Consider the following 24,653-nt stretch of genomic DNA (forward strand, 5'->3'; position numbering starts at 1 on the left):
TACCGTATTTACCGTTATTTTTTATTTATTTATCTATCCATTTATTATTTCCCATTATTGCATGTCCCCCAAACTTATTTGTTTATTATTTTATTATTTATATCTTTTTACATGTGTGCTTCATAATAGAAATAAGGGGCTGTGGTTCCAAGTTACATTAGAGAATGATTTACTAATAGTGATCGTGCAGCACTGCCTGATGCACCTATGACACACACCTGCATCTGGAGATGGTGTTTCACTCTCAGGTCAGAGCTGCTGTCGCTGTTCTCGCTGAGGTTTATTGGATTGTTATTTTTTGTCATTGTTTATTATCAACAGCCAGAGTTTGTTTTACACTCGTTCTACCTGGATCTGACCTAGCCTACAGGCTCTCACAGAGACCGGTGTGGCGTGTGTGCTGCACTGGACAGTTGAGATTTATTAGGCTGCATTATGATTCTTTATCCATTATAAATGAGCGATTTTAAATGTTGCTTACTGTTTATAGCCTACAAGCCGACTATTTACTAAATCAAGGTCTAGTTTGTACTCACAAAATAAAGTTTGTGAAGTGGCTGCGTCATGAGTGGACATGCTGACAGATGTGCCACCCGACAGTGACTTTCCTCATCACTAAACCATAAGCTAAGGTCGCTCGCTAAGGTCCTGAGAAAGTGACTCCTGCTCTCTCTCCAGAGCCGCATATAAAAATATAGGCCTAATGAAAACAGTAAGTGAAAAAAATAGACTCGCGAATACCATGAAATAGATCCATTGTAATAATTTCTATGATCACAGCTGGTACAGTGCTCTATATGACCGCTTTGGTGGTCAGAGGAATAAATGCTCAGAAATCTTGTGGGGTTTTTTTTAACACCTTCTAGGCTTCAGAAAACATCAAAAACATATATTTAGGAAAAGTCATGGACTGAGAGACTTGTAGTTTTTATTTAAACAAATTTATTTGCATAATAAAAACTCCAAACGGTCTGTCAGACTGTCATGGCGGTTCTAGTGTTAAATTACTAATGTTAAAATAAAAATCTGGAAATACTGATTTGATGATACATTGCTGCTGTGTGGCGTTCAGCTTTTTTTTCTTTTTATAACCTGCTGTGATATTTGTTTACATGCAGCAAGAAAACGTATCTACTAATGTCAGGTCAATTCAATAGACAGCTGATTAAGTTGCTCATCACGGGTTCCAATGTGTTTGTGCCCAGCACAGACTTTCATCTGCTCACTGCTCAGTGACTGTATTGATTTTGGCAGTTTCAGTCCTCCATATTTTGGAAGTCAAGGTTGCATAAAACAGCCTTGTTTGGTCCAAAAAAAGTTTTGTTTTCAAAGAGACACTTTATTCTTCACACAGATACAGATATTGGTTTTCTGCTGACACACAGAGGCTTTGACTGATGCCTTTTTAATGGATGTAAGACCGAGGCCATGATCCTGAGTCTATCAGTTTTATATCTACAGCACAATATGATTTAGCTGTTTGAAACTTCAAAGCATCCAGCGTCCCACAGTTGCACAGCTCTTCAAGGCAGTCAAAGAGCTGAATGTAGAACAGACATCCTGTAGGGTCATCGCTTGTGCAAAAACCACAGAGAAAAACAATCTGACTACATCCTTCACTGAAACTCTACCTCAGGCTACATGACAGACCACACCATTGCATGATTTAAGGTCTGCGGCAAAATCTACGAACTGAAAGACACAGTTTGTTGTTGCACTCGGCCTTCGCAGAGACTAATGCACACAAAAACAACCAGCAGAGTTGAAACACAGTATGACATCTCCTTTCATTAGTTGTTTTGTGGAAAAGAAGGACAGGTAAGTGTTCAAGTAGGTTCAGAAAAACAGTGGCTGAGCTGCTAGAACTGCAAGGAAGTTCCAAAAGTCTCAACTAGTTATCAGAAAGGTTCAGTTTAGGAGTCATCACAAATCAGTCAATACTGCTTTCGAGTGTGAATCCACCTGCAGTGCTGACGGAAACAAGTCTAACTCTCTCACTGTTCCAGACTCCACATCTCCCAGAGATGAAATCACTATGCTAGCGTAATGGCGTAATATTGGAGCATTTAGGTTATTTCTCAGAGGAAGGAAGGACAATATTGGCAATCTTGGTTTTTTCCCCCCATAAAGCCGATGTTTAATATACCTACACATTATGAGACATACAAATAAAAGCATGTCTTTTATGTAAAACACCATCAGAAAGCTTTGTCAGTCTCAAGCCCTATAGTTAACTTAATAGCATCAATCTTCTGAGAGCCAATTTACTCCTTGTGCCATTCAGGCGCCGACTTTAGTGACTTACAACAGCATCTCAATGGTGAGAGTTGCAAATAAAGAGGGCAAGAAGAAAAGTAGTCTCTTTATGTCTTTCTGTCTGAAGAGCAGTGTTGCTTCTCAAACTTGGACCTGTATAATTTTTTTTCTCCAATACTGATTTTAACAGCAAGTTTTGTTTTATGTTTCTTTTTTTTTTTTGTGTCTCCTGTGTTTGCTGAGTGAAAACATTTTGTCCACCATGTATAAAGCATAACCATAGCTGCAAACATGCTGTAGAAATACAGGGAATTTTTACAGCAAGATATTAAAATAGCTCCAACAACTGAAAGCATAATAATGTGCATTAGCAAATAAATGTAATGTAAAGTGAACAGTGAAAAGTCGGCATTTAGTCAAAGAGCAAAGGAGTCAGAAGTTTCCTTCTTTTATTAAAGTTGAAACTATCTTAAAGACACACACGCGCACACACACACACACACACACACACACACACACACACCCTTCCCTAGCCCCTTACCTAAACCTTAACCACCATAACTGAATGCCTAACATTAACCTAAAGCTAATTCTCTAACCTAATCCTAATACTCTAATCCTAAAACCAAGTCTTAACCCTCAAACAGCCATTTAAGTTTTTGGGATGCATCATTTTGGTCCCCACGTAGCTGTTAGATCCCACAAGTATAGTAGGCTCTTAGTTTTTAGACCATACAGATTTAGTAAAACAAGATTGGCATTTAATTAATTGCCAAATTACAGTTTTGCCAAAGTAATTTTTAATATTATACATGTAAGTTAATGTTTATACTAAGCAGTTTCTTAGTTTATTTTCTATTCTATAAATTTCATATATCAAAATTAAAAAGATATTTACATGTCATGATACTTTATGTTTGCCTCCTCAATTGCTTCTGCTTGAACATCTTTATTTATAAAGTTCGTATTCACATCAGATATGCTGATTTCAAATTAAAAAGGTCCAGAAATAGAAAACTTTATATTTTACAGATGCTCTGATCAAAGGTTCTGTAAACGATAGTCACTGCCACTAGCTGTCGCACTAGACCACCATCATCTCAAATGCTTTGTTGGCCACACATCGTTCATTGTCTCAGTTCTCAGCCCAGTCACAACCATTAGCCTCACGGTAGCGTTGCTGAGATATGCTCTGCGGCAATGCTGTTATCAAGCCAGCTAGCGTTAGCAGCATTAGCTCAACAAATTCAGGGGAGGAAGCAAGTTGCAAGTCAAGTTGGAGGCCGTTAGCAGCTCATAGGGCTCTCCATCTTGGTGGAGCCAGACCAGTATTGGCTCTGGTCCACGGTCGGTTGGACTCATGCGCTCGGACCGGCCACACGAATGATACTGAGAGAGTGGTAAAAACTTTATTGGTTTTTTTGACAGTCCCACAGCTGGCCAGGATTGGAGCCTGTAGTCCTCATGCTCAGTCCACCTATGATCTGGTCTCATCTCTTTCTTTGTCTGAGGCCTTTTTTTTTTAGATGAAAATGTGTTTTTTTTCTTCAATGGAGGAAATTCTGGAAGGTCACTTTTACCTGAACGCTGGTTCATCTGGTGTGTGGGTGGTACCTGTGTGCTTGTAAATGTGGGAAGGACCAACGGTTTAACAGAGGGGGACTCTTATGCACTAACATGCACAGGCACTAACATGCACGCGCTGCCGGACCAGCCCCCAAAACAAAGAACACCGAAGCTCTGATTACAAACAGAGGAAGTGTGCCTTTATTCTCCGTCAGGACACCATTGCTCCACTAAATCTTTACATAGAAAATAGTTGTTTGCTGCTATATTAATGTTTAAAATCTCATTTACAGAGCCTTTAAAGAATAATCATTGCCCTGAGCCATTCAGCATGTTGTAAATGTGGTGTATTACAGTGGTAGAACTGGGATTCAGCATCCCGTTTAATAACTCTGGGGATCTTACTAACTTTTCTCTCATAGGACGGCCACTTGATCCACCCACCCAAGTCCTTCTTCACACACCTCTCGGGCTTAACCCATCGACCTAAAAGTACACTCTCATAAAACTTCAAAAAGACTCTCAGTTCGTGCAAAGTTCATATTGGTAAAATACTAGGTTTTTACCCAAGTGCAGCATCATTCTGGTGAACACAGTTAGTCCTGTGGTAGCTGGACTAACTGAACTTTCTGAACTGATTTTTCCTCAATCTACTGTCAGGAAAATCGAGTTGAGTGTTGGAGTCAATTGAAGAAAGTTTCTTCTGAATTCCTGAAATTTGCTTCACAAGAAAAAGTTACAAATGGTAAAATTCCTGCTGTAATAGCTGTATCAAGGGCACTTGATATTTCATCCGGTTTCTTTTCTTCAGTACAAATGCTTAAGATGAATCTGAATGTTTTGCTGGGAATTCATTAATACGAGCCCCTTATGTGAATGCAGGAAGATGAACAGTAGTAGCTCACATAAGTTTGCCAGGAGGAGACTTGAGCAGAGTTTTGAATAATAACCTTTTTTGGTTAATACAGCTCAAGCTCATTTATTTCAGTGCCAATATATGAGCGAACGATCACAAACATGTATAATTAAACAAAATTGAATTTGTGACTGAAGATGGATTCAAATAAAGAATCTCACTCTGCTGATTATGGAAAAACTAAACTAAAAAAGCTCCTGTATCATGAGCTGTTCATTCTCTTTGGAAATCACCAGCAACTGATTTTCAACTGAATGTACATTACAGTGGTTTGACTTTTGAATTATCTTTATTCATCAAAGGCTAAACTGCAGATGCTAAGATGATTCATGACAATCTGACCAAAATACCCTTTTCACACTTACACAACACTATGACATATGCTGACTCTAATTTTGCAGTTTTAAGTTGCATGCTGGTTATGTGTCAGATGAAGTGTAAAGTGCATATCTGCTGTTTGTTTGTTTTTTCTTCCTTTCTCATTTTCTTTCGGGCTCAGCCTCGGATCAATATGTACATCCAGCTTTCCATAGACTTTCTGTAACTCACTGGAGCTGCCTCAACATGTGACCGGTGGGATTGATTGGTTATCATATTTTCCATGGGCTGGTCATGAGGAAAGGGAGAAAAATTACCTAGGCATTACCCAGGCTGCACATTCGGACAAGAATAGAAATTCGCAGCATGGAACGGAGCTTGTCTACAAAGCAGATAGTTCTTCACGTTTCTATTTGTTTTGCAGCTCATTGCCCCTCAGGTCATGTTCTCAGTGCGCCTCCATCCCTCAGCGCTTGATATTTTTGTCAATAAATCAGCGTAAAGCACCCTGTGTCTGACATGCTCTCTGGGTCTCAGCTCAGCCCAAGTGAATACATATTTATTCTTGGGAGCCAATATGAAATTGTTTGATTTTTGAGCTGGCTGCTCACAGTATTTCTGTTTGATTTGCTGAATCCAAAGGTCACAACAGGAGAGCATTATCTGCCTCGTTTATGCATATGTTTACACGCTTTCCAACTTGCCTGTCCACAACTACAGTGCTGAGAGAACTATTCCAGGCTAAAATGTGAAGTTTGATAAATAAGGGCATCATTTCCACCGGAGATGTGGGGGGACCTGAGCTTCTCAATTTTTGCTATCAGATTTTTCTCGCCCTCATTTTTCTGGTTGATCTTCCAACTAACTCCCTGCGAGCTGGATTGATAAAGATGTTGACGCACTCATCTGAATTGTAAAGTGTGCTCAGGAACAATGATGCTCTCTCACACAGGCTGCGTTACCTTATTGTTGGCATTTATTGTGACAACATGCAGCCTGAAAGGAAAACGTGCAGACACTACTCAGTGTTTCAGAAAGTATTAAAACTAAAAATGTATTTCAAGTAAAATTGAAATGGTTCATATTTTATGTGATTCTGGCTTCTGAGTCATATAACCAAATATTAACGGCGGTAATTGTAGTTTTGTTATTTTATCATTATTATAGAAAGCATAATTGATAATCGATAATAATTGATAATCATGTAATTGCACTTCATGAAAGTAAGTCACAAGCTGTTACACCAGTGCAACAACAAGGTCAACATTCCTGTGTGTAACTGTTGCTTTAGTCACGTTTCTTTCGAGAACTCTCATCAGACGGCCAGTTTATTTCTCCTGTAAGACCAGCTTGACATTTTGTCAGGCTAGATGCTTCTATATGCATATCTCCATCTTATTGCCTCTCAGAAACGGCTTATAGTGTGTTGATACTATCTCCACATGTTGTGGAGCGATAAGGCTGCAGGTAAAGATCCCATTCAAATTGCCTCTCTGTCGTGCTCCTCTCCTCTTACTCTCACCGTACTGCCCAGCCCTGGTGGCCTGTTTGGTATCCAATTAATATGTGCATTTAAGCTATTGTGCTGTCAATATTATGCTGAGCCTACAGCAAATCTTTTCTGCCTCAGCTAAGATAATTGTTATCTTCTGAGGCGTACTAAACAGACTTTTGGAATAGATTCTGGAGCCTTCATTCAAAATGAAATAAATGGTGGGAAAAAAGTTCAAATGGCTTGAGAAATGAGACCATATCTCAGCCAAGAAATATTTCATTGATTCTTATCGTCACTTTTCATTCAATTAACAACTAAAGAATTGATAAGGAAATGAGAGATGCGCTGTTTCAGTTTTGTCCTTCTCCTCAGACAGACTATCATGGCAGATGGGACTCTACGTATCACCAACATCTCCAAATCTGATGGAGGCAGATACACATGTGTGGCCAGAAACCATTTTGGAACATCCAGCAGCACGGGGACACTGGTGGTGAAAGGTATTTCTCTTTGTCCACGACTGTACCTTCTAAGCCAAGGGTTTAAACTTTTGTTAAAGGAAAAAAAATACCAGCTCAAGCATGAAATTGATAATGAAATATATAGCCGTTTTATGTTCCCGGCGGTTTGACAGACGTATAAGTCATCCATGGTTTTGTCAGCTGTGAGTTATTGTTCATGTAGCAGAGTGGGACAAACCACCACCGTCTATGGCCGTGAGTGAAGAATATTTTCTCACCAACATTTAATTTAAAAAGAGCTACCCTAGCATTTTCAGATTTGGGTTTTTAAATAATTATGATTATAGCGAGAGAGGGAGAGCCCTTTTTTTTCTTTCTAGTTGACATTGTGATTGCAGTATGTTTAATTATTCATTACTGAGTTATGGGAGGCATTCGCTGCCTAAGTGAAGTTATTTAAGGTCACTTAATTACACTGGTCTATTTCATGATTCTGGGCAAATTAAGCTTTATTACCTTCTTCATTTGGCTGGATTTTATTGAAATACAGTGCTACATACAGTAACAAATGATCCTCCTTTTTCCCCTTCCCTGTAATGCTGTAGAACCCACCAGGATCGTAGTTCCACCCTTGAGTTTGGATGCCACCGTGGGACAGAGCCTTGTGTTGCCATGTGAAGTGTCCAGTGATTCGTCTCTGAGCCCCATCTTCAAGTGGTTTTTCAATGGCAAAGCCATTGATTTCAGCAGGCAGGAGCACTTTGAAATGATTGGAGGGGTATGTGTAATGTGGATGAACACTTGTGCTTTGTGATATTAGAAAAAAAAATATTAAAAATCAGTGCCAAGGATTTGCCCTACATTGTATTTAAAAGCTACAGCTGATATTGAAGCTCCTGAGAGCTGTGCTTTTCTGCCAGTTAATGCCTATGATAGTCTTTGATAGAGCCGGGAGATGATTTCATTGTGCATTGAATTTCCCCCGAATGCCTCTCAACCACCTAATTCTTCATAAAATCATGGATTCAAAATATTGTATTGGATGGTTACAGGCTTTGTTATACCAGGAGACCCACTGCAGTTATTCAGCGGAATCTTTAGGAAACATTCATGATGGTGTGATATACAATGTAGTCTAGCAGAAAACCAGAAATGTACATAATCTTGAAAGAAAAAGAAATACACTTATTTGCGATCTCAGTTTTGCTATTACTGCATAGCTAGCGTTAGCATTAACAGCTGTTTACCGTCTAGAATAAATGTTGTGCGTTCAGCGTCGGACTTCATTCCTTTACCCACCAACAGCTGTCTCCAGTGGTGGAAAACAACCCCCTTTCTCCTACTGAAGTTAGCAGGCTAACCAGCTAGCCCCGGCTTGTCTCGTCACTTTCCGATAGCGACTGTCTGCCCTGAAGACATAGCTCAGCTCGTATTATAACCTTTTGTATTATAAAGATAACGATGTCAAGTTCCAACCACCACCCCCCGCTCCCAGCAAGAAACCATGTTCGGAGGCAGAGAAAACTTTAAATATGGAGCTGGAGCCATGAGGTTAGCCAGCTTTCCATGGAGCTAAAAAAATAGTCTATACCGCTAAACACCTGCAGCTGTCATTAATTCATTAAGCTCGCTAAATTGGTTTGAGTCAGGACAAAAGTGATGTAAAGATTACAGTTTGTGGTTAAAGCTTACTAACTACCTCATGTCTGTCTGTTAAATACAAGGCTACAGGAAGCAGCTTAGTAAAATGTCAATTTATCATTTAATGCTTTAGTTTCTGTACAGATTTAAAAAACAAAATATGATGTGATAGTTAGATGGGGCTGAGCCAGCTGGTTCCCTTTTTCCAGTTTTTATCTAAAGCTAAGCTAACCTGCTACTGGATGTAGCCTTATGCTTAATGGACAGATATAAATGTCAAACTATTTTTTTAATCTTGTCTTTAGTCTTTCACTTCTTTAGTGAGGTACAGATATGCTTGAGCATATTTTTAAATTGCCTCCAGTCTTTATGTTAAGCTAGGCTAACTGCCTCTAGGCTCTAGCCCCGTAACACACAGATATGCGAGTGGTGTTCTTCCCAAAATGCCAAACTGTTCCTTTAAGTATAGCTCAAACTGATTGAATGAGAACATGAGAAGCACAAGGGGAACTCTTGTTTTAAGGTCGGTTTTGTCTTTAAGCCCGTGTGTGAAAATCGTTTGCACTGTGTAATTCAGAGATGCCAGGAGATGTTACTGTGTGTTGGGTCTGAGGGGGAAACCTGTAAACATGGATGACATTTCTCTTGCTCTGAGTTAATCTCACTGTATGAGTAAATCAATCAATTCCTCCCTGAACAAAGGAGCCTAAATTTTTGTGATTACAAGATTCATGCTCCCTCTCGCTGAGCACACCAGGCCCACCTAAGTCGCTGTACAACACTGACATTTGCACAGTGAGCATAATCACAACAGCTGTGTAACTTGCCTTTGCTTTTTACACAAAGGGACTGATTTCTGAATCGCTGTATTTTACTGAAAGAAAACTTTTGAAAATCATCTGCGTGTGTGTGTGTTTGTGTGTGTGTACACGGCAGTAAAGTGCAGAGCGCAACTCTGACAATTCTTGCTAGAGCTTTTAATCTGAGCTGTAAGGATAAAGTGTAAACAAAGCACTGATCCAAAGAAAAAACAGTTTCAAAACAAGTAATTTTTGTGCATCCTTCCTTACAATAGGATTTGCAGCATGTGACTGAGACAGAAATTTGATGTCTTCCGAGGATTTTCCGTACTTCTTCCTTTGACTTTGCAACTTTTTGTTTTCCTTCCTTCCTCTCCAAGAGGCTTATGCGTGTGTGTGTCTTTGTCATTAGGGATTTGCAGGTGACCTGATGGTGAGGAACATTCAGCTGAAGCATTCTGGGAAGTATGTGTGCATGGTACACACTGAAGTCGACACTGTTTCGGCAGCAGCAGACCTAATTGTCAGAGGTATGCCTGTTCCTCCTATCTTACACTGCTTGTCATTTTCTAGCACTCTCTGTGGAGGTTTTCAGATAGAGATGTATCACCACAATGTCGGTTTTCACAGACTGCAGAAAACTGCTTTAATAGACTTTCAGACCGACAACCATGAACTTTTTGAAACTAAAGAGAGAAATATATGAGGTTAAAGTTTTAGGAATTCATTTAATTCTAGGAGTATCTTGGACCTGCAGCATCCTTTTTATTTTGTTTGTTATTATTTATGTTTATGTACATATATACGTTTTACTTTGGGTATTCCATAAATGTTATATATATGCAACATCACTCTTGATATTAGTTAGTTAATTAAGTAATTTGTAGATATGTATATGTATGTTTGTATATTACTGCTTTAACTGTAGCGTAAGGGCATTCAGTCCCCCTGTTGTGGGTGACAAACTAATGTAAGCCAGTTGCATTTTAACTACTGTAAAGTGTGTTTCTATCCAATTGTTTTTATGCACATTTTCAGTTTGCTCGCAAGAAACTTGGATGGAAATGCTAGAAATGAGAAAAAATCACAAAAAAGTATTTTTTTATTTCTTGGCTGAGGTAGAAGACTTGGTGTATCGTGTAAGTGCAATGGAAAGAGACTTAGAGAATAAATCCTGACATCTATGAAGTGATTTATTTGACACTAAAGCTTCCGCTCCACTGAAGAGACCAAAGGTTGAGGCAGGCAGAAACATCAGATGTGTGTGGAGTGATGAGGAGACGGACACTTCCCTCAAATTAACACATGGAACAAACATACTGTAAATGCCACATTTCGCTCTTTTAATTACGTCACCTTGTTGCATCCTCCTCTCGTACGGTATTTTAATGTCACCCAAATGGAGAATTAGCACCACCTGCTGTTTATCTCAATTAACCAACTTCTAATATATAATATTTGATATAATAATGAATTCGCATTTCACATTTCTTTTGCCATTTTTCTGCAAATTTTCATTAAAATTTGAGCTTCACTTGGATGGAAAGCTGACCTTAGTCAGCAAACGCCTGACTTTATCCGCAACTTCTTCATCTGTGGTGTTGATTTTAAAATTCTTTCACACTTTACTTCTCAGGTGATTTGGTATCGAGATCTGTCTCAATACAGTTTTCTCCATTTTGCATTAGTGCAACAAATAGCCTAGCTTACAGGGCACGCAATCGGTCACTCCCCACTTAAGTACAATGCACAGCCTGTTGAAATTATACACTATAAAATTTGAATTTGGCATTGATCAGTAATGTGAATCCTTAATTCTTTCTTGTAGTCAAAGGGTATTGAGAATTTTCAAATAAAAACACAGTGACAATTTCTTATTAGAACAACTCCGAGCCACCGCTAATGACACTGATGTCCTCTATTTTTTTCTGGGGATTTAGGGATTGGAGGTCTTTATATCTACATCCTAAGCTTAAAGTTACGTGGTGTCATTTTAAAGACTCGTAGCACTATGTTAATGTTATATGTTCACAGAGCAGTGTTAAAATGCTGGGTCACTGATGAAAGAACAACTGGGATGTCCAAACATACCTGTCATTAGCATTTATAAACGTACAGTGTGCTATATGTCAAAATGTTATTGATTATAGATCAGAGGGCTGTGATCCGTCAAAAGCCAATCACAGTCAGTCACAATCACCCATGATTGAAACACATAACCCTAAAGGAAGAGAACAGTCTCAGTAATACCGTTGTACTGGCATCAGGAGTCAGATGGTGCAGCTTTCACACACAGATTGTATGTTTCTGTTTGCGTAATCTGAAACCAAGCATGGTTGATACCCAGTGATCTTCTTCCAGCAGCAGGTAGTCCCGCTGAGGGCTCAGTGCTACTTTTACAGATTTGTGGGGCTTAGCAGGAAATCTCATGTCAGTTATCCAAGCCCCGGCCTGATTGTTTGATCTCATTATGCCGCTTTCCCTAATTTCAATGAGATCACCGTTGAAAATTCAGCCTTGTTTTTCCAAATCCCTGGTTACTAATGTTGTCTAATGTTAAACACTGATGTCTCTCCTCTCTGTTAGCTAGTTTAGGCAACTCGGCTCCATAAAGACCACATTTTCTTTTTTCTGTCTGGGAGAAGCAGATTCACCTGACCGTGATTTTTTTTTTTTTTCCCAAAGTTTAAAATTTGTTGAACAGTTTTCATGACCAGGGGATTTACTGTATACTGGGGTGGGGATACTTCAAGCTAAAGTTAAACTGAAACTATCTGACCTCACGCAAATTTAATCTGACACAGTTGATGGTCTAAATTCCCACTGAACTACACTATTCAGTGTATTGATTAGACAGGCACTCCTAGAGGAGCCCATTATAGCTTCACCAGCCCTGAACTGGAGTCGTTAGGTTTGTTATGAATCACTTAACACCTCAGGTGGGGGTCTCACTCTGCCATGCAAGAAGCTAAGCTGAGGTGATTTCATTTGTTTTGGCTGTTGTGCAGTGATGCTGATGTAGACATCTGTTCTTGTTTCCGGGTATTGCAGGACCTCCCGGTGCCCCGGAGGGCCTGGTGGTGACTGACATTACTGACACCACTATGCAACTGTCCTGGAGCTCTGGAACTGACAACCACAGTCCTGTTACCATGTACATGGTGCAGGCCAGGACCCCCTTCTCTATAGGCTGGCAGACTGTGAGAACAGGTAACAGCTGCACCACCATGAAACACTTATTTTCAATTGGTGTTAGTGAGTACTGAGGAATATCACTGTAATCTGTGAGGCTATGGTCATTTAGGAGACTATGCTCTTTTTCTGAGATGTATTCCATAGATATTCTTATGAATAAAACACAAAATTCACAAGTTTAGATAGCAGCACACTCTATAATACAGATAATACACATAATTTACAGTGTAATTTAGGTGTGGGCTGTAATATCAAGTGTTGCCTGCTGACAATATATACATAATATACTCTGTGTGTTTTTCTTAAAAATTGGTTAAAAAAAAAAAAAAAAAAAACATTGTTACATTGCTTTCCCTAGAAACTGTGTCTGTCCCAGTCTGTTGGTGACATAAGTCACGATGCAGCTCAGGAGACATATATACATACATATTCAAACAGCTACATGTAGTTTGGAGGGAATGTGGACCTGCCATGACCAACCAAGGAAAATAAATGAACTACAAAATAATGATATGAAAATGTAACTAAAACTGCTTTGATGTAAATATGTATGTATTTCTACTACACACCACAACAGAGGTCTGGTAGCTCTATCACGTGTCTAACATGACATGTGGAATTCCAGTAGCAATGACACCGCTAACCCAGACAAAATTAGCTCTACCAAGCTATTAAGAAATTACTTGTTCCAAAAAATCCATTAGCAGCACAAGTTAAAGTAACATTTGCATAAAAAAGTAAAAGTAATGTTAGCATACGTGAAAGTTCTGCTGAGTGTCTGCTGCACAAGTTAAAAGCACAGAAGCTCAGTCATTCTGGATACTGTCTAGCTTGTAACTACCATGTTATATGCAAGACGTGTTGCATTGAGGCAAAAACTCAGATACCCAATCTGATCAGGGATCAGTCTGCCACCTTTACCCTGAAACTTTTAAACGCACATCAAAATGATCACCAAAGCACTAATCAAACAAAATACTTTGCAGGGAGAGGGATTAACTGGAGCGACTTTGTCTGACAGCTTATTCATTGTATTTATTAACTGCATTTATGTGTAAAATTGCATTGTGAGATGCAGGCGTTGCTGTGCGATATCAAGAAATAATTACACAACATGTAGATTTGTTGGACCGGTGTCACCCTTGAGTGTACTGTAATTGGAATAGTATTAAAAGATTTACAAATGTCACCATTTCAGTTTGATGTACTTCACTGGTTTGTGAAATGTTTTTTTTTGTATATGTGCTGGAAAGAAAATGTGAAATGTGCCTCAGTTAAAAAAAAAAAAAAAAAACACATCTCAATTCTAAATTCTTTAATCCTAGTTCCTGATTCTGTGCCTGGACAGATGATGCATGCAACAGTGAAAGATTTGAACCCCTGGGTGGATTATGAATTCAGGGTGGTGGCAATCAACAGTGTTGGTGTAGGAGAACCCAGCACGCCATCAAAACAGATTCGAACCAAAGCAGCAGGTATCTTCTCGATTTGTTGTTTCTCCTTATAACAAATTAATCAGTAAATGTAATTTAACTGTTTGATTAGTTTCACTTTCCTTCAGTGCTACCCGTGATGTTACTCATTTTTAAAACTGTTGTTCCTTTTCATGCCAATACTTTGATTACTGAGTCACATGCAAAATAAGGGGAAATTGAATTACACTTTGAAACATTCAGCGCTAAGCTTGTGTGTATGTGCGTGTGTGTGTTTGTGTCTGTGTGTGTGTGCACGCACTCTGGAACTTGTGCCATGATTAATTAATAGTTACATCAATAGAAAATGTGACCTATCCACACGTCATGAGGCACCGACATGAAAAGTGTCTATTTTGAGCTGGTAGACTGAGTAATTCCATCCTGCTGGTTGAATCACAGGGGAACAAGTTTCCCATTGTGCTTCACACATGGGGCTGACATACGGCGCTGGGCTAATAACAGCACCGTGCACGGGTGGTAATGCCACTGTCAACAAAAAAGCTTAATTCCTCTACTGTGTGATTAACCTGTTTTGTGTAAATTAGAGGCTGCGGTCTCCTCATTCAAAGCTGTGTGGTTTAACTGAATCCTCTGCTACTGCCTTACACATGACAATCCAAAACTGAGGGATGATTAAGTTCCCTTTGTGCCTCTTCAGTTCCTAAGGTTGCACCCGTTAATGTGAGTGGCGGCGGAGGAGCTCGAGGAGAACTTGTCATCATTTGGGAGGTAAGAGGATCATGGGTATTTTTGAGTGGGCATTCATCTTAAGAGAGCATCCTTTGAATCTTCTGATGAGAATGGAGTTCTGGCAGAGTTAGTGTGTCTGCAGTGGTCTGGCTTCAGTGCAGCGGCTTTTAATTAGAAGCGTAGCTTTTCTGATTTGCTGCCTGCTGACTTCCCTTGTTGTGTAAATCAAAACCAAGATACAGAGCCAGAGCAAATTTCATATGTGCAAATCTAGAATTAGGTGACAGTTTTTTTTTGGATGTGGTTCAAAGCACGGCAAGATGCTATATCGGTGCATTTTCTCAACAGTTTCTCAGACACACAATTTCTGTTTTACTTTTTTTACACCTCCCCTAATTTAATTTCTGCTCACAGTTGTTTGGGTCAAAGGCGTAACTTTTCTGTTCCTATCTCAGCCGGTTCCGGAGGAACAGCAGAGCGGAGAGGACTTTGGCTATGTTGTGGCTTTCCGCCCACTTGGCAGCAGCACCTGGATCCAGACAGTGCTGGCATCACCTGATGCATCCAGATATATTTACAGAAATGACAGCATCGCACCCCTGTCCCAGTTTGAAGTGAAAGTGGGCGTGTACAACAGCCTGGGAGAGGGGCAGTTCAGCCGTGTTGTTAGAGTGCTTTCTGCAGAGGAAGGTGAGTTTATTCACCTCCACATGCTGCAAAGTTAATGGTGTTAATTCAAGAAAATGCACGCTTTCTCTCTTAATTGCAAATATGCATAATTCATGATGTATCCTATTTAGAGCCTTCTGAGGCACCGTCAAGAGTGTGGGGCCGTGCCGTTTCAGCCTCTGACATCGAGGTGTACTGGGAGCCAATTCCCCCCGGGTCCAGCAAGGAGAAGATCATTGCATATGAGGTATGAAAAAGAAAAGTTGAAATAATAATGCCACAAGGAATATTCAAACAAGGAGTAGACATTAATCCCTGAATGACTGACAGTATAATAAGCTGGCGTTCAGTTGAATGTAACCGCCAATGGTGACAACGTGGAAATATTCTGACATTAAAATACTGTATGTGTTGGAGCGGCAGATTTTTCACAGGCTAATCTAGGAGTTGAAGAGGTCTGTTGGCAGCGGTTGCAGTCTCTAAAAGAACTCAATACCCAAGGCTGTCTGAGAGCTGCTATTAAAAAATAATAAATAAAAAAAAGAAAGTGTAAACATCATACATCACTATCCTCTACCACAAATATTCTCCTGGGTTTTGGCTGTGGAAAACCTAGATAGGGGGGGTGTCCCCAGGTGGCCTGACCTCTGCTGAGAGGCTTTGAGGTTTGAGGCTTTGAGGTCATTGCCAGTGTTTGGTCCACACATTGTTATGAGGTAGGCGTTTGATGCACCACAGTGATGCATTTGGGAACAGCGGCTGTGCAGTGGAGCTGAGCTGAGAGCATTCATGCTAAACATTTACAGCTTGTACCGATATAAAAATATACAGCTAATCAACAATATAAATGTATTTCTGACAACTTTTTGATGTTGAAAAAATATTTAATTTCTCATTATTTATATATTGTTTTGAAGTTTCTACTTTCTAAACCATTGGTTCCCAATCTGCGGGCTGGGGCCCACTGGTGGGCCGTGAAGGTATTTCAAGTAGCCCAACAAATCATTTGCAAAACAGTACGATTTTGGTGAAAACATAAAATCATATAAAGAAAAATAAATAAAAATATCAAAATGATCTTTAACAATTATTAAAAACTTATTTTTTTTCTCATATTAAGGCCTGTCACTGTGATAAGCCAATAATAGGAATTTTTATTTTATCCCTCACCGGACCACATTATATACTGTTTTCTGTCGCAGTCTGATTGTGCGCTAAAAGATTACATCCATGGTAAAAACTGAAGTATTAAATAGGGTAGCTAAAGAAAGAGAGATGGTTAATCGACAAGTGATCTCTCCCCCGTCAAACAAAAAAGAAAAGTTGAGCTTCCCCTGCTTTCAGTTCAATCCCGAATGTTCGATCATTATCATTGAAATAAAAAGCTCTGAGAAGGCATTATCTGGCTTCCATATTGTAAAAGGGACAGTTGTGGGCTGCCAACATTTTCGCGATTTTCAAGTGGGCCATGAGTTAGAAGAGGTTGGGAAGCACCGGTCTAAACCAAGGACTGTTTTTGTCAAGTGTTTTACAGTGGGCAATTATTCTTAACTGGCCACAAATTCTCAGACTCATGATTTCTCAACTAAGGAGCTACCTTGAGATTGAATATTTTTATGCAATAGAGAGAACACTGATGATTCAGGCCTGTCACAACCAACAATTTCAACAGTAATAAATCTATCTTTTGCTCCTACAGCTCCTCAGATAATGCACAGATTCATTCCTCTTCCTACCACTCAGTGTCAAGTTAAAGCGCCTTTGGACTGAGCAAAAACAGTCGTCGTGTAAGTTGACTATATGTCACGCTGTGTGAGATGGGTCTAATGAAATCCTGGTTCAGAACCTCTGTCAGACTTTACAGTATCAATTTGAAGCATATCACATTGTGCAATGACTGTCTGGTGAATCATAGAACTACAATGTAAATAGATTTTTTTTTTTTAGAATGCAGCAGAACAATAAACAAGCTCTTGGCATGGTACTGACACCTCTAGTATCAAATAGAGAGGAGGAGGAGGAGGAGGAGGAGAGTATGGACCCGGATGGGGCTAGAGAAAAGTGTGGCACTTTCAGAATTGGCTGCTGTATTCTGCGTCATTTCGTGTTGCATTCTGATTGGCTGGTTTGTAGATGTGTGTTGCAGCAGAGAGAGAGAGCTAGACCTCACCCACTCAGGTCCCTCAGTGACACCTGAAGCGTGTGGAGCGCTGTTTGTGTGTAGGTGCGGAGGAGATCAGACGGACAGAACATGTCATTAGTTCGGTTTCTTAGTCTGCTGCTCCTCATGGTTGTCAGTAGAACTTTCAGCCCTAACAGAGAAGTGAAGGGACAGTCGACAACACTGGGACCGAGTGTACTGGCCAATCACAGTACATACTGTATGTCATCATCTCACTTGCTGAGATTTGCACAACAAAGTTGAGTTTGTTGTAACCCCACACTGTTGATATGAACAGGTCATCAAAGGTGGATATTGCCTAGAGTACCCCAGGGTACTCCAGTGGGCCAATGAGGCGGCATGTTGGCGCTGCCCATGTGCAGATTCTGAAAGCCGGTCTGGGGCGGCCCATTGACTAGTGGTTGCTCGGACTAAGTTAGACCAAAGCTGTTCTGCCAATGTGTATCTTTCCCCTCACAGCCTGTTTAGACAAACTGTACAGTTACACACCTGTGGGGTATCGGGACTCCTTTTCTTCTAGATGATTGTAAATGCTAACACTCCCTTGGCTCGGCTATTAGAAGGAGGACATCTAGTTAGAAGATGACTACAGCTGCTTTAATGTTGTATCTTCTCGCCTCCCACTGCAATCGTATCAGAGAGATGTGAAAGCAATTGTGCCCGGACTGGACAGGTTCCAGTAGCTCTTCACAGTGAACACGTAGAACTGTCTCTGTACAATTCAAACAAGTAACAGAGTGGCTTATTTGATATTGCTTTCGTCCCAGAAAATAGCTCCTGTAGAATACAAACCTTTGTACCTGTTGTCCTCTGGAGGAACTCCAGAAATAACCTCATTCTGTAGCTGCTCCTGACTCTCCCTGAGGAGGATACTCAGAGCCTTCCATAGTGAGTCTTGCACTATAGCCAAAGAGGGAGGGAGACAGAGAAACTGGAGAGCATTCATAATGTCCCATCCATACACTCTGCCAGAGCACAGAGCTTTGCCAAAAGTCATTTTATCAGAGGCTTGTAGTGATGGGAATCAAGAATCAGCCCCTATTTAGGACCGGTTGTAAATTGTTTCCTGAGACATTATGGAGTCTTCTGATGTGCTGATTCTGATGCATGTTTTCTGAGTATGTTTACATAAGGTACAAGACTTGTGTCATTGGAGAATAGAAGAGATTCTGTATTGTGTGGGAGCTTTTATCAGACGGATGTTTGTACCTTGTTTGTTATTTGTTCTTTTGATTGTTTTCGGGATATGTTCTGTATTGTATTCAGTAAAAAAGTTGCAGCACAACAATTAAGCTATCGCTATATGTCAGAAATGTAGTATTTTTCCATTAACGTAGATCAATGAAAGAATAAATGAAGAAGCGGGTTGATAAGTAGAAACAATACTGCAATCTGCACTGCTGAAATGTCTTCCATGCTCATCCCCAGAGGCTGAGCAGCCAGCTGTGAAGAGGAGAGCCTGGAAAGCTCTACCAATCCGTCCCAGCAGGGTAGATCAGCCCCAGAGGGCCCTTCATGCATGGTGGCCAAGGAATACCATTTAGGCCTTTGATTTCAAGAGAAGCGCCCGTCAGTTTCACGTGTTACAGGATAACAACTACACATGCAAGTCAGCCTTGAATCTGCTGTTGAAGACAATTAGATGAGGAGCAGTATGTCTACATGTCCCTTTGTAAAAACACATATAATCCCTACCAATAGCAGATGCGGATAACTTTAAACTTAAATATTTCAAAGAAATCACACCGTTCACCTTTTGGCTGCCGCGTAGTCCCGTCCTGAAGGATGTGTCTCTCCTCGGTGGCATTTTCGTCATAGGCCGATTGCAAAAGCTGTTTGAAAGGCTCGAAAGGAGTAATGTGACTAACTGAGAGGATCATCAGTCATCACCACACCCTTTAATTTATCTCACACATCATGCGACCGTTTGTCTCACCTGTAATGAGCGAAAGCAGCAGGAGCACTTAGATACAGCGTCAAGTTTTAACAGACTGAAAGACTGAAAAAGAAATATACATCAATTCTTGACCGTGTTTGGTGCTGGGACCTTGTTGAAGACATTTTGACAAAAGAGCACAGTAAATGATAAAAATCAATGACGGCTGAATTCGGTTTAGCAGCTGGTCCTGGTATTGTGCACGTTGACTCACTGTCACACTGTCATGACTTACTGGAACACTTGAATAGACCAAGGCTATCATTAATGTTATTAGAAGAAAACCTTCATGCCAGGGGCCTGATATATGGTGATAGAACACTACTTAGCCCCAGGATGTCTGTGCCACACTTGATTGTCATAATATGATTCACCACAACTTAACTATTTTAGTTCATATTCCTAAATAAAGCTAGAAATTAATTGACAACACAGGAAAGCCCCTGGGGGAGCTGTGGCCTCAGGGCAGTTGCCCACTTTGCCTTGTTGGTAATCCAGCCTCATCTCAGACTTGCTTCGACTCACAGTAATGGTTGAAACGTTATTGAAGTGGCTCTCCCTTGTGGAACGCACCTCACCAGCACCTGGAGCGCAGCTGCTTTGAATATCAGTAGGACTTTTGTATTAGACTGCATTCGTTTTAGATAGGTGTACCTAATAAACTGAGAACTGACTCAGTGTACATCTATAAAGCGTCAATAAAAAGGGTTATTCACTGACAACATAGACCGATTGATACTACAGCCTAAATCACTCATCCTCATTGTCTCCTCAACTTTTCTCCACTTGAGAACTGAATCATGTATATTTTAGGTCAATTATATTCTTGTGTGCGTTCGTGCCTCTCACACACAAGTACTGGTGTTTCTAAAATACTGTATAGGTGGTATAATGCACTTTCCTGCCACTGTCTCCCTAAGACTTTAATATGCAGCAAGACAGTTCAAGTCTCCTTAGATCCTCTTCTTTCATCTCCCTGTGAGTGTGTGTTTAAATTCTTAAAGGTGATTGGAAAAAACTGTAAACGCCTTCTACTAAGGTATTTTAGGTATTTTCCCAAGTGTCAGTAAAACTACTATAATTAAACTGCCTTTGGAAAAAAAAAAAAAAAAATCCTAGATGCATCTGTTATCAGCAACTCCAGGCCCTGTCGTTAATCTGCCTTTTCCCAAGCAAGATCCTTGCAAACCCGTGTGCTGCCAATTGAATAAGTACCCACTCTCAAACCATCTGTTTGACATTTTCCTGTGTGCTTTCTATGTCTCGTGATCTCGGGTCATAAATGATCTCCCTGTGAGTACGGATCCTGACAAGCTCTTTATCCGTGTACTCCTCACTCGCAGTGCTGCTATTGGTATTGCTGATCATCGGATACAGTATCACTTGGTAGTTTAAAAATGTGGGCTTGACTGCCTCAGGACCTACAGCGGCTGAGCTGATAGTATGGAAGCCTTTTAAGTTCTGTCCTATAGATTCACTGCTTTCATGTAAAAGACTTAAACCTATATGAACTCAAGTTTCTTATAAGTTAGTGAAATGAGCTAGAATTAGATACCTGTATCTCCATAACTCTTACACTTCATTTTGTGCTGTCTCTGCTGTACAGGATGCTCTTTTATAAGCCCTTTTAGATGCTCTCAGTAGGAAACTGAAAAAATAAATAAGGTTTGACTTGACTCAGTTTCCACAAAGGAAGGAAATATGGCTGGAGCTCTGTTGTAATCCTTCTTTCTCACATCTAGGTTCTGTTTTGGGAGGAAGGATCTCAGCAAAGTCAAGCAGACAGAGTGAAGGTTATCAACACCATGGCTCTGCTGTCTGGCTTAAAGGGTAGCACAGTCTATCTGATCTCAGTCAGAGCCCAAAACAGCGCTGGACTTGGACCCTGCAGCCCTGCATTTAACATCACCACCAAGAAACCACGTGAGTCCACACACACACACACCACTCAGACATGTAACTTGTTTTCATATTTTGCTTGGCCGTTTATGTACATGAACCTCTTTTTTTTGTTTGTTTTGAGTTAAGAGTCTTTCTTATAGAATGTATTTAATATTATACAACAGTTAGTTCCGACCAAGTAATTTGATTGGACGACAGTCATTCAATGAGTGCTGATATACAGTAGAACAGCACTGGGACTTTTAAATACATGTATCACTCCGCTTCACAGGTGTTCTATCAACCGTTAATCAGCATTAAATTAACAGTCGTTATCTATCTTTGATGGTAACAAACTTTGCAAAGATGAAAATATTTTCAGAAATAACATTTGAATTAAATGATGTGTGGTCGTAAGAAGAGGATGAAGGGAGGAAGCCTGGATACTTCAGCGCACACCTGGATAACATGTAGACAAAGCAAGCTAAGTGTGCACTGTGCAGGTCAGGAAAATAATTATGTGTTGTTTAGTAACAGTCCAACGCCAGTCCAGTTGCAGAACTATTTCTGTTGGCGTAGCCAAATAAATGATGAAATAAACAAGTCATAATCTGTTGTTTCTTGTTTAACTAATATGGCGCTCGTAGAACTGTTGTATAAAAGCAATATCACACTCGAGGTCGTGATGTTGAACTGAATATCAGCACGCAGCCTCGTACCAAAGACAATATCATCCCTCATCACGCCCTCTCGTGTGATGTTGCTTAAGTGTTTTATACTCACATTCGATACTGTATGTATATTGAATTGGTGGCTGTAATCAATCTGTCTGTCCTACTGGCTTTCGAGCCCTATGTTAGGTCCTCTGTAATAGTTCAGGGACTTAATGACATGAAGAGGAGTTTACATGTTTTGGGATTATTCAAGGCCAAGTGTGAAAGTTTGATTCTGCTGGTTAAGGCCTTACAGAAGGAGGACTGAGGAGGTTGACTTCCATTACTCTGTGTCTTCTCTCTGGGAGGGGGTTGCTTCAAGGCCAGTGTGGACAGGAGGAATGACTACAGTGACCAAAAACTTCTCTGCTGTATGACATTGGAACATTCTTTAAGATGGATAGGCCTTCAAAAAAAGCTACCCATTACATCTATTTTGCTGCCCTGATTTGTTTTTCTCCTAAGTGAAGATTCAGGTAAACTAAGGGGATATTTCAAATGCCAGCATGAACGAGAGGAATGATTACAGCAAGAAAAAACAGTTTAATTTTCTGCACTGCAGCTTCAGAATACTTTTGGCAGAGATGCATCAAATCAATGGGGAAAACTGTTTTAGTGTTAATATTATTATTATGAGTCATAGTAGTGGTTGTGTTATGTCAGTGCAGTTACAAAACTGATACCAGCCCGTCAAAACAATACTGACATAAGCCACACTATTTTTGTAACTATTATGTTGTTCACTCATTCAATTCACTCATGTTTTCACTTACGTATTATCCGTCTCCTTGTCAGTCTACTTACAAGCATGCAAATTCCTCTGTCGGCCTCGGCTAAGTTACAGTATCATGTTTAATATTGTCTTCTGTTACACCTTTATGATGTATATTGCTGAATGTTGTTTCTTGTTGTTTGATGTTTTGTGTAAAAAAAAAAAAAAAGAAAGCAATACCACCCAAGTCAGAGTCCCAGTCACTGAGGCAGCTCAGTCAAATGTGATGCAGTAAATGTTGACCTGTGAGAACTTTTCATTTAACTGAGTAAAGAAATAAAATAATATAAAATAGGACCAATAAAATAGATCTGTGTGTATATATCATATGTATAAGCCAAAGAGCTGTGGCTCTAGGATCAGATACAGGATCAGATACAGGTTAAGTCCCACTTCTAAAGCACAGCATGCTTACGACTCCATGTGGCGATCCCTGATGCTCAGCACTGGGTAGCAGACAGTCAGACTCGGTCCAACATAACACAGTATCTGTTTGTATGTGCAACATCTGTGGTGGTGACAGTTTAACTGCAAGTGGTATACGGTTGTGAGTCTCAGTCAGTGGAGGTAGGAGGTGCTGGGTGGGTGCTGTGGAGTCTGATGGCTGATGGTACTAAAGAAACCCCTCAAGCGCTCTGAGGCACGTGGCTGGATGAGTCCGTGGCTGAGCGTGCACCTGAGCGGCCTCAGCTCGCAGAGATGTGAGGGTCTCTCAATAACAGGTTTCAGCTTCCCTCTCATCCTCCTCTCTCTCACTGCCCCCACACTGTCTAGCTCCATCCCTCGCAACGGATCCGACCGTCCTCACCACACCAAGTCCCAGGGCCACCTCCCAAGCACACCACAGCAAAGAACAAAACACTGGCCACTACAGACTGGTCAAACATCAATAGCAGCTTAGTGCACACTACTGAGCCTCCTCAGTAAGAACAGCCTGCTCTGGCCTTTCCTGTAGAGGGCCCCAGTGTGGTCTGACCACTCCACTTTGCTGTTGAGTTGAACCCAAGAAACTTGTGGGTGTCAACTATCTCCACTCCCGACAGGGGTGGGAGTGGGGGGCCTGTGTTATGCCGGAAGTCCACCACCAGCTCCTTGGTTTTCCCAACACTGAGCTGGCCCAGGCGGTTTTCTCGACCAAGCCTCTATACTCCTCCTTCTCAGTGGTGATACAGCTGACAGTGGACGATGTCATCTGAGAACTTTAGTAGGTCGCTCATTCCCGAGTCGAAGCAGAAGTCAGAGGTGACAGTACAGTTCCCTGGGGTGCGCCAGCCTTGCAGCCTGACATACTGCGGCCTGTCAGTGATGTAGTGTGTAAAGGGTAATCAGAGAGCATGCATTTTCTGTTTTTGTTCTCTGCAGTGTGTTCCTCAAGGTTGAAGCGCATATAGTTTGAAATGCGTTCTGCTGCAGCAGCGGATGACACAATCAAGGCTGACTGCAGAGCTGGTTTAGAGAGTACTATTGATGACATTGGTTTATGCATTCATTTGTGAAACTTTTGTCCGTATAATTTCATTTCTTGTAGCTCCGCGTCAGCCTCCGGGGAATATTGAGTGGAACCTGACCAACTCTAAGATCTTTCTAAATTGGGAACATGTCAAGGCGATGGAAAATGAGTCTGAGGTGACGGGATACAAGGTGAGTTTGTCAGAGTAATAGCAGAAAGCCCACAACTGGGGAAACA

The 24,653-nt window shown here is 40.6% G+C and overlaps 1 protein-coding gene across 1 annotated transcript in view; it reads left to right on the forward strand.

Moving 5' to 3' along the window:
• Positions 1 to 24,653, forward strand: part of cntn6 (contactin 6) — a 47,230-nt gene that overhangs the window by 16,861 nt on the left and 5,716 nt on the right. Inside the window, exons 11-20 of the mRNA XM_087178897.1 lie at positions 6,924 to 7,051; positions 7,618 to 7,790; positions 9,866 to 9,983; positions 12,505 to 12,663; positions 13,974 to 14,123; positions 14,782 to 14,852; positions 15,269 to 15,503; positions 15,614 to 15,729; positions 21,343 to 21,523; positions 24,495 to 24,607. Of these exons, the coding sequence (XP_087035023.1) occupies positions 6,924 to 7,051; positions 7,618 to 7,790; positions 9,866 to 9,983; positions 12,505 to 12,663; positions 13,974 to 14,123; positions 14,782 to 14,852; positions 15,269 to 15,503; positions 15,614 to 15,729; positions 21,343 to 21,523; positions 24,495 to 24,607 (1,444 nt within the window). The remainder of the gene's footprint in view (positions 1 to 6,923; positions 7,052 to 7,617; positions 7,791 to 9,865; positions 9,984 to 12,504; positions 12,664 to 13,973; positions 14,124 to 14,781; positions 14,853 to 15,268; positions 15,504 to 15,613; positions 15,730 to 21,342; positions 21,524 to 24,494; positions 24,608 to 24,653) is intronic.

Source organism: Seriola lalandi, unplaced genomic scaffold, assembly GCF_002814215.2.
Source record: "Seriola lalandi dorsalis isolate HSWRI2012SDOR001 ecotype SW California unplaced genomic scaffold, Sedor1 jcf7180002054748, whole genome shotgun sequence".
NCBI classification, from domain to species: Eukaryota; Metazoa; Chordata; class Actinopteri; order Carangiformes; family Carangidae; genus Seriola; species Seriola lalandi.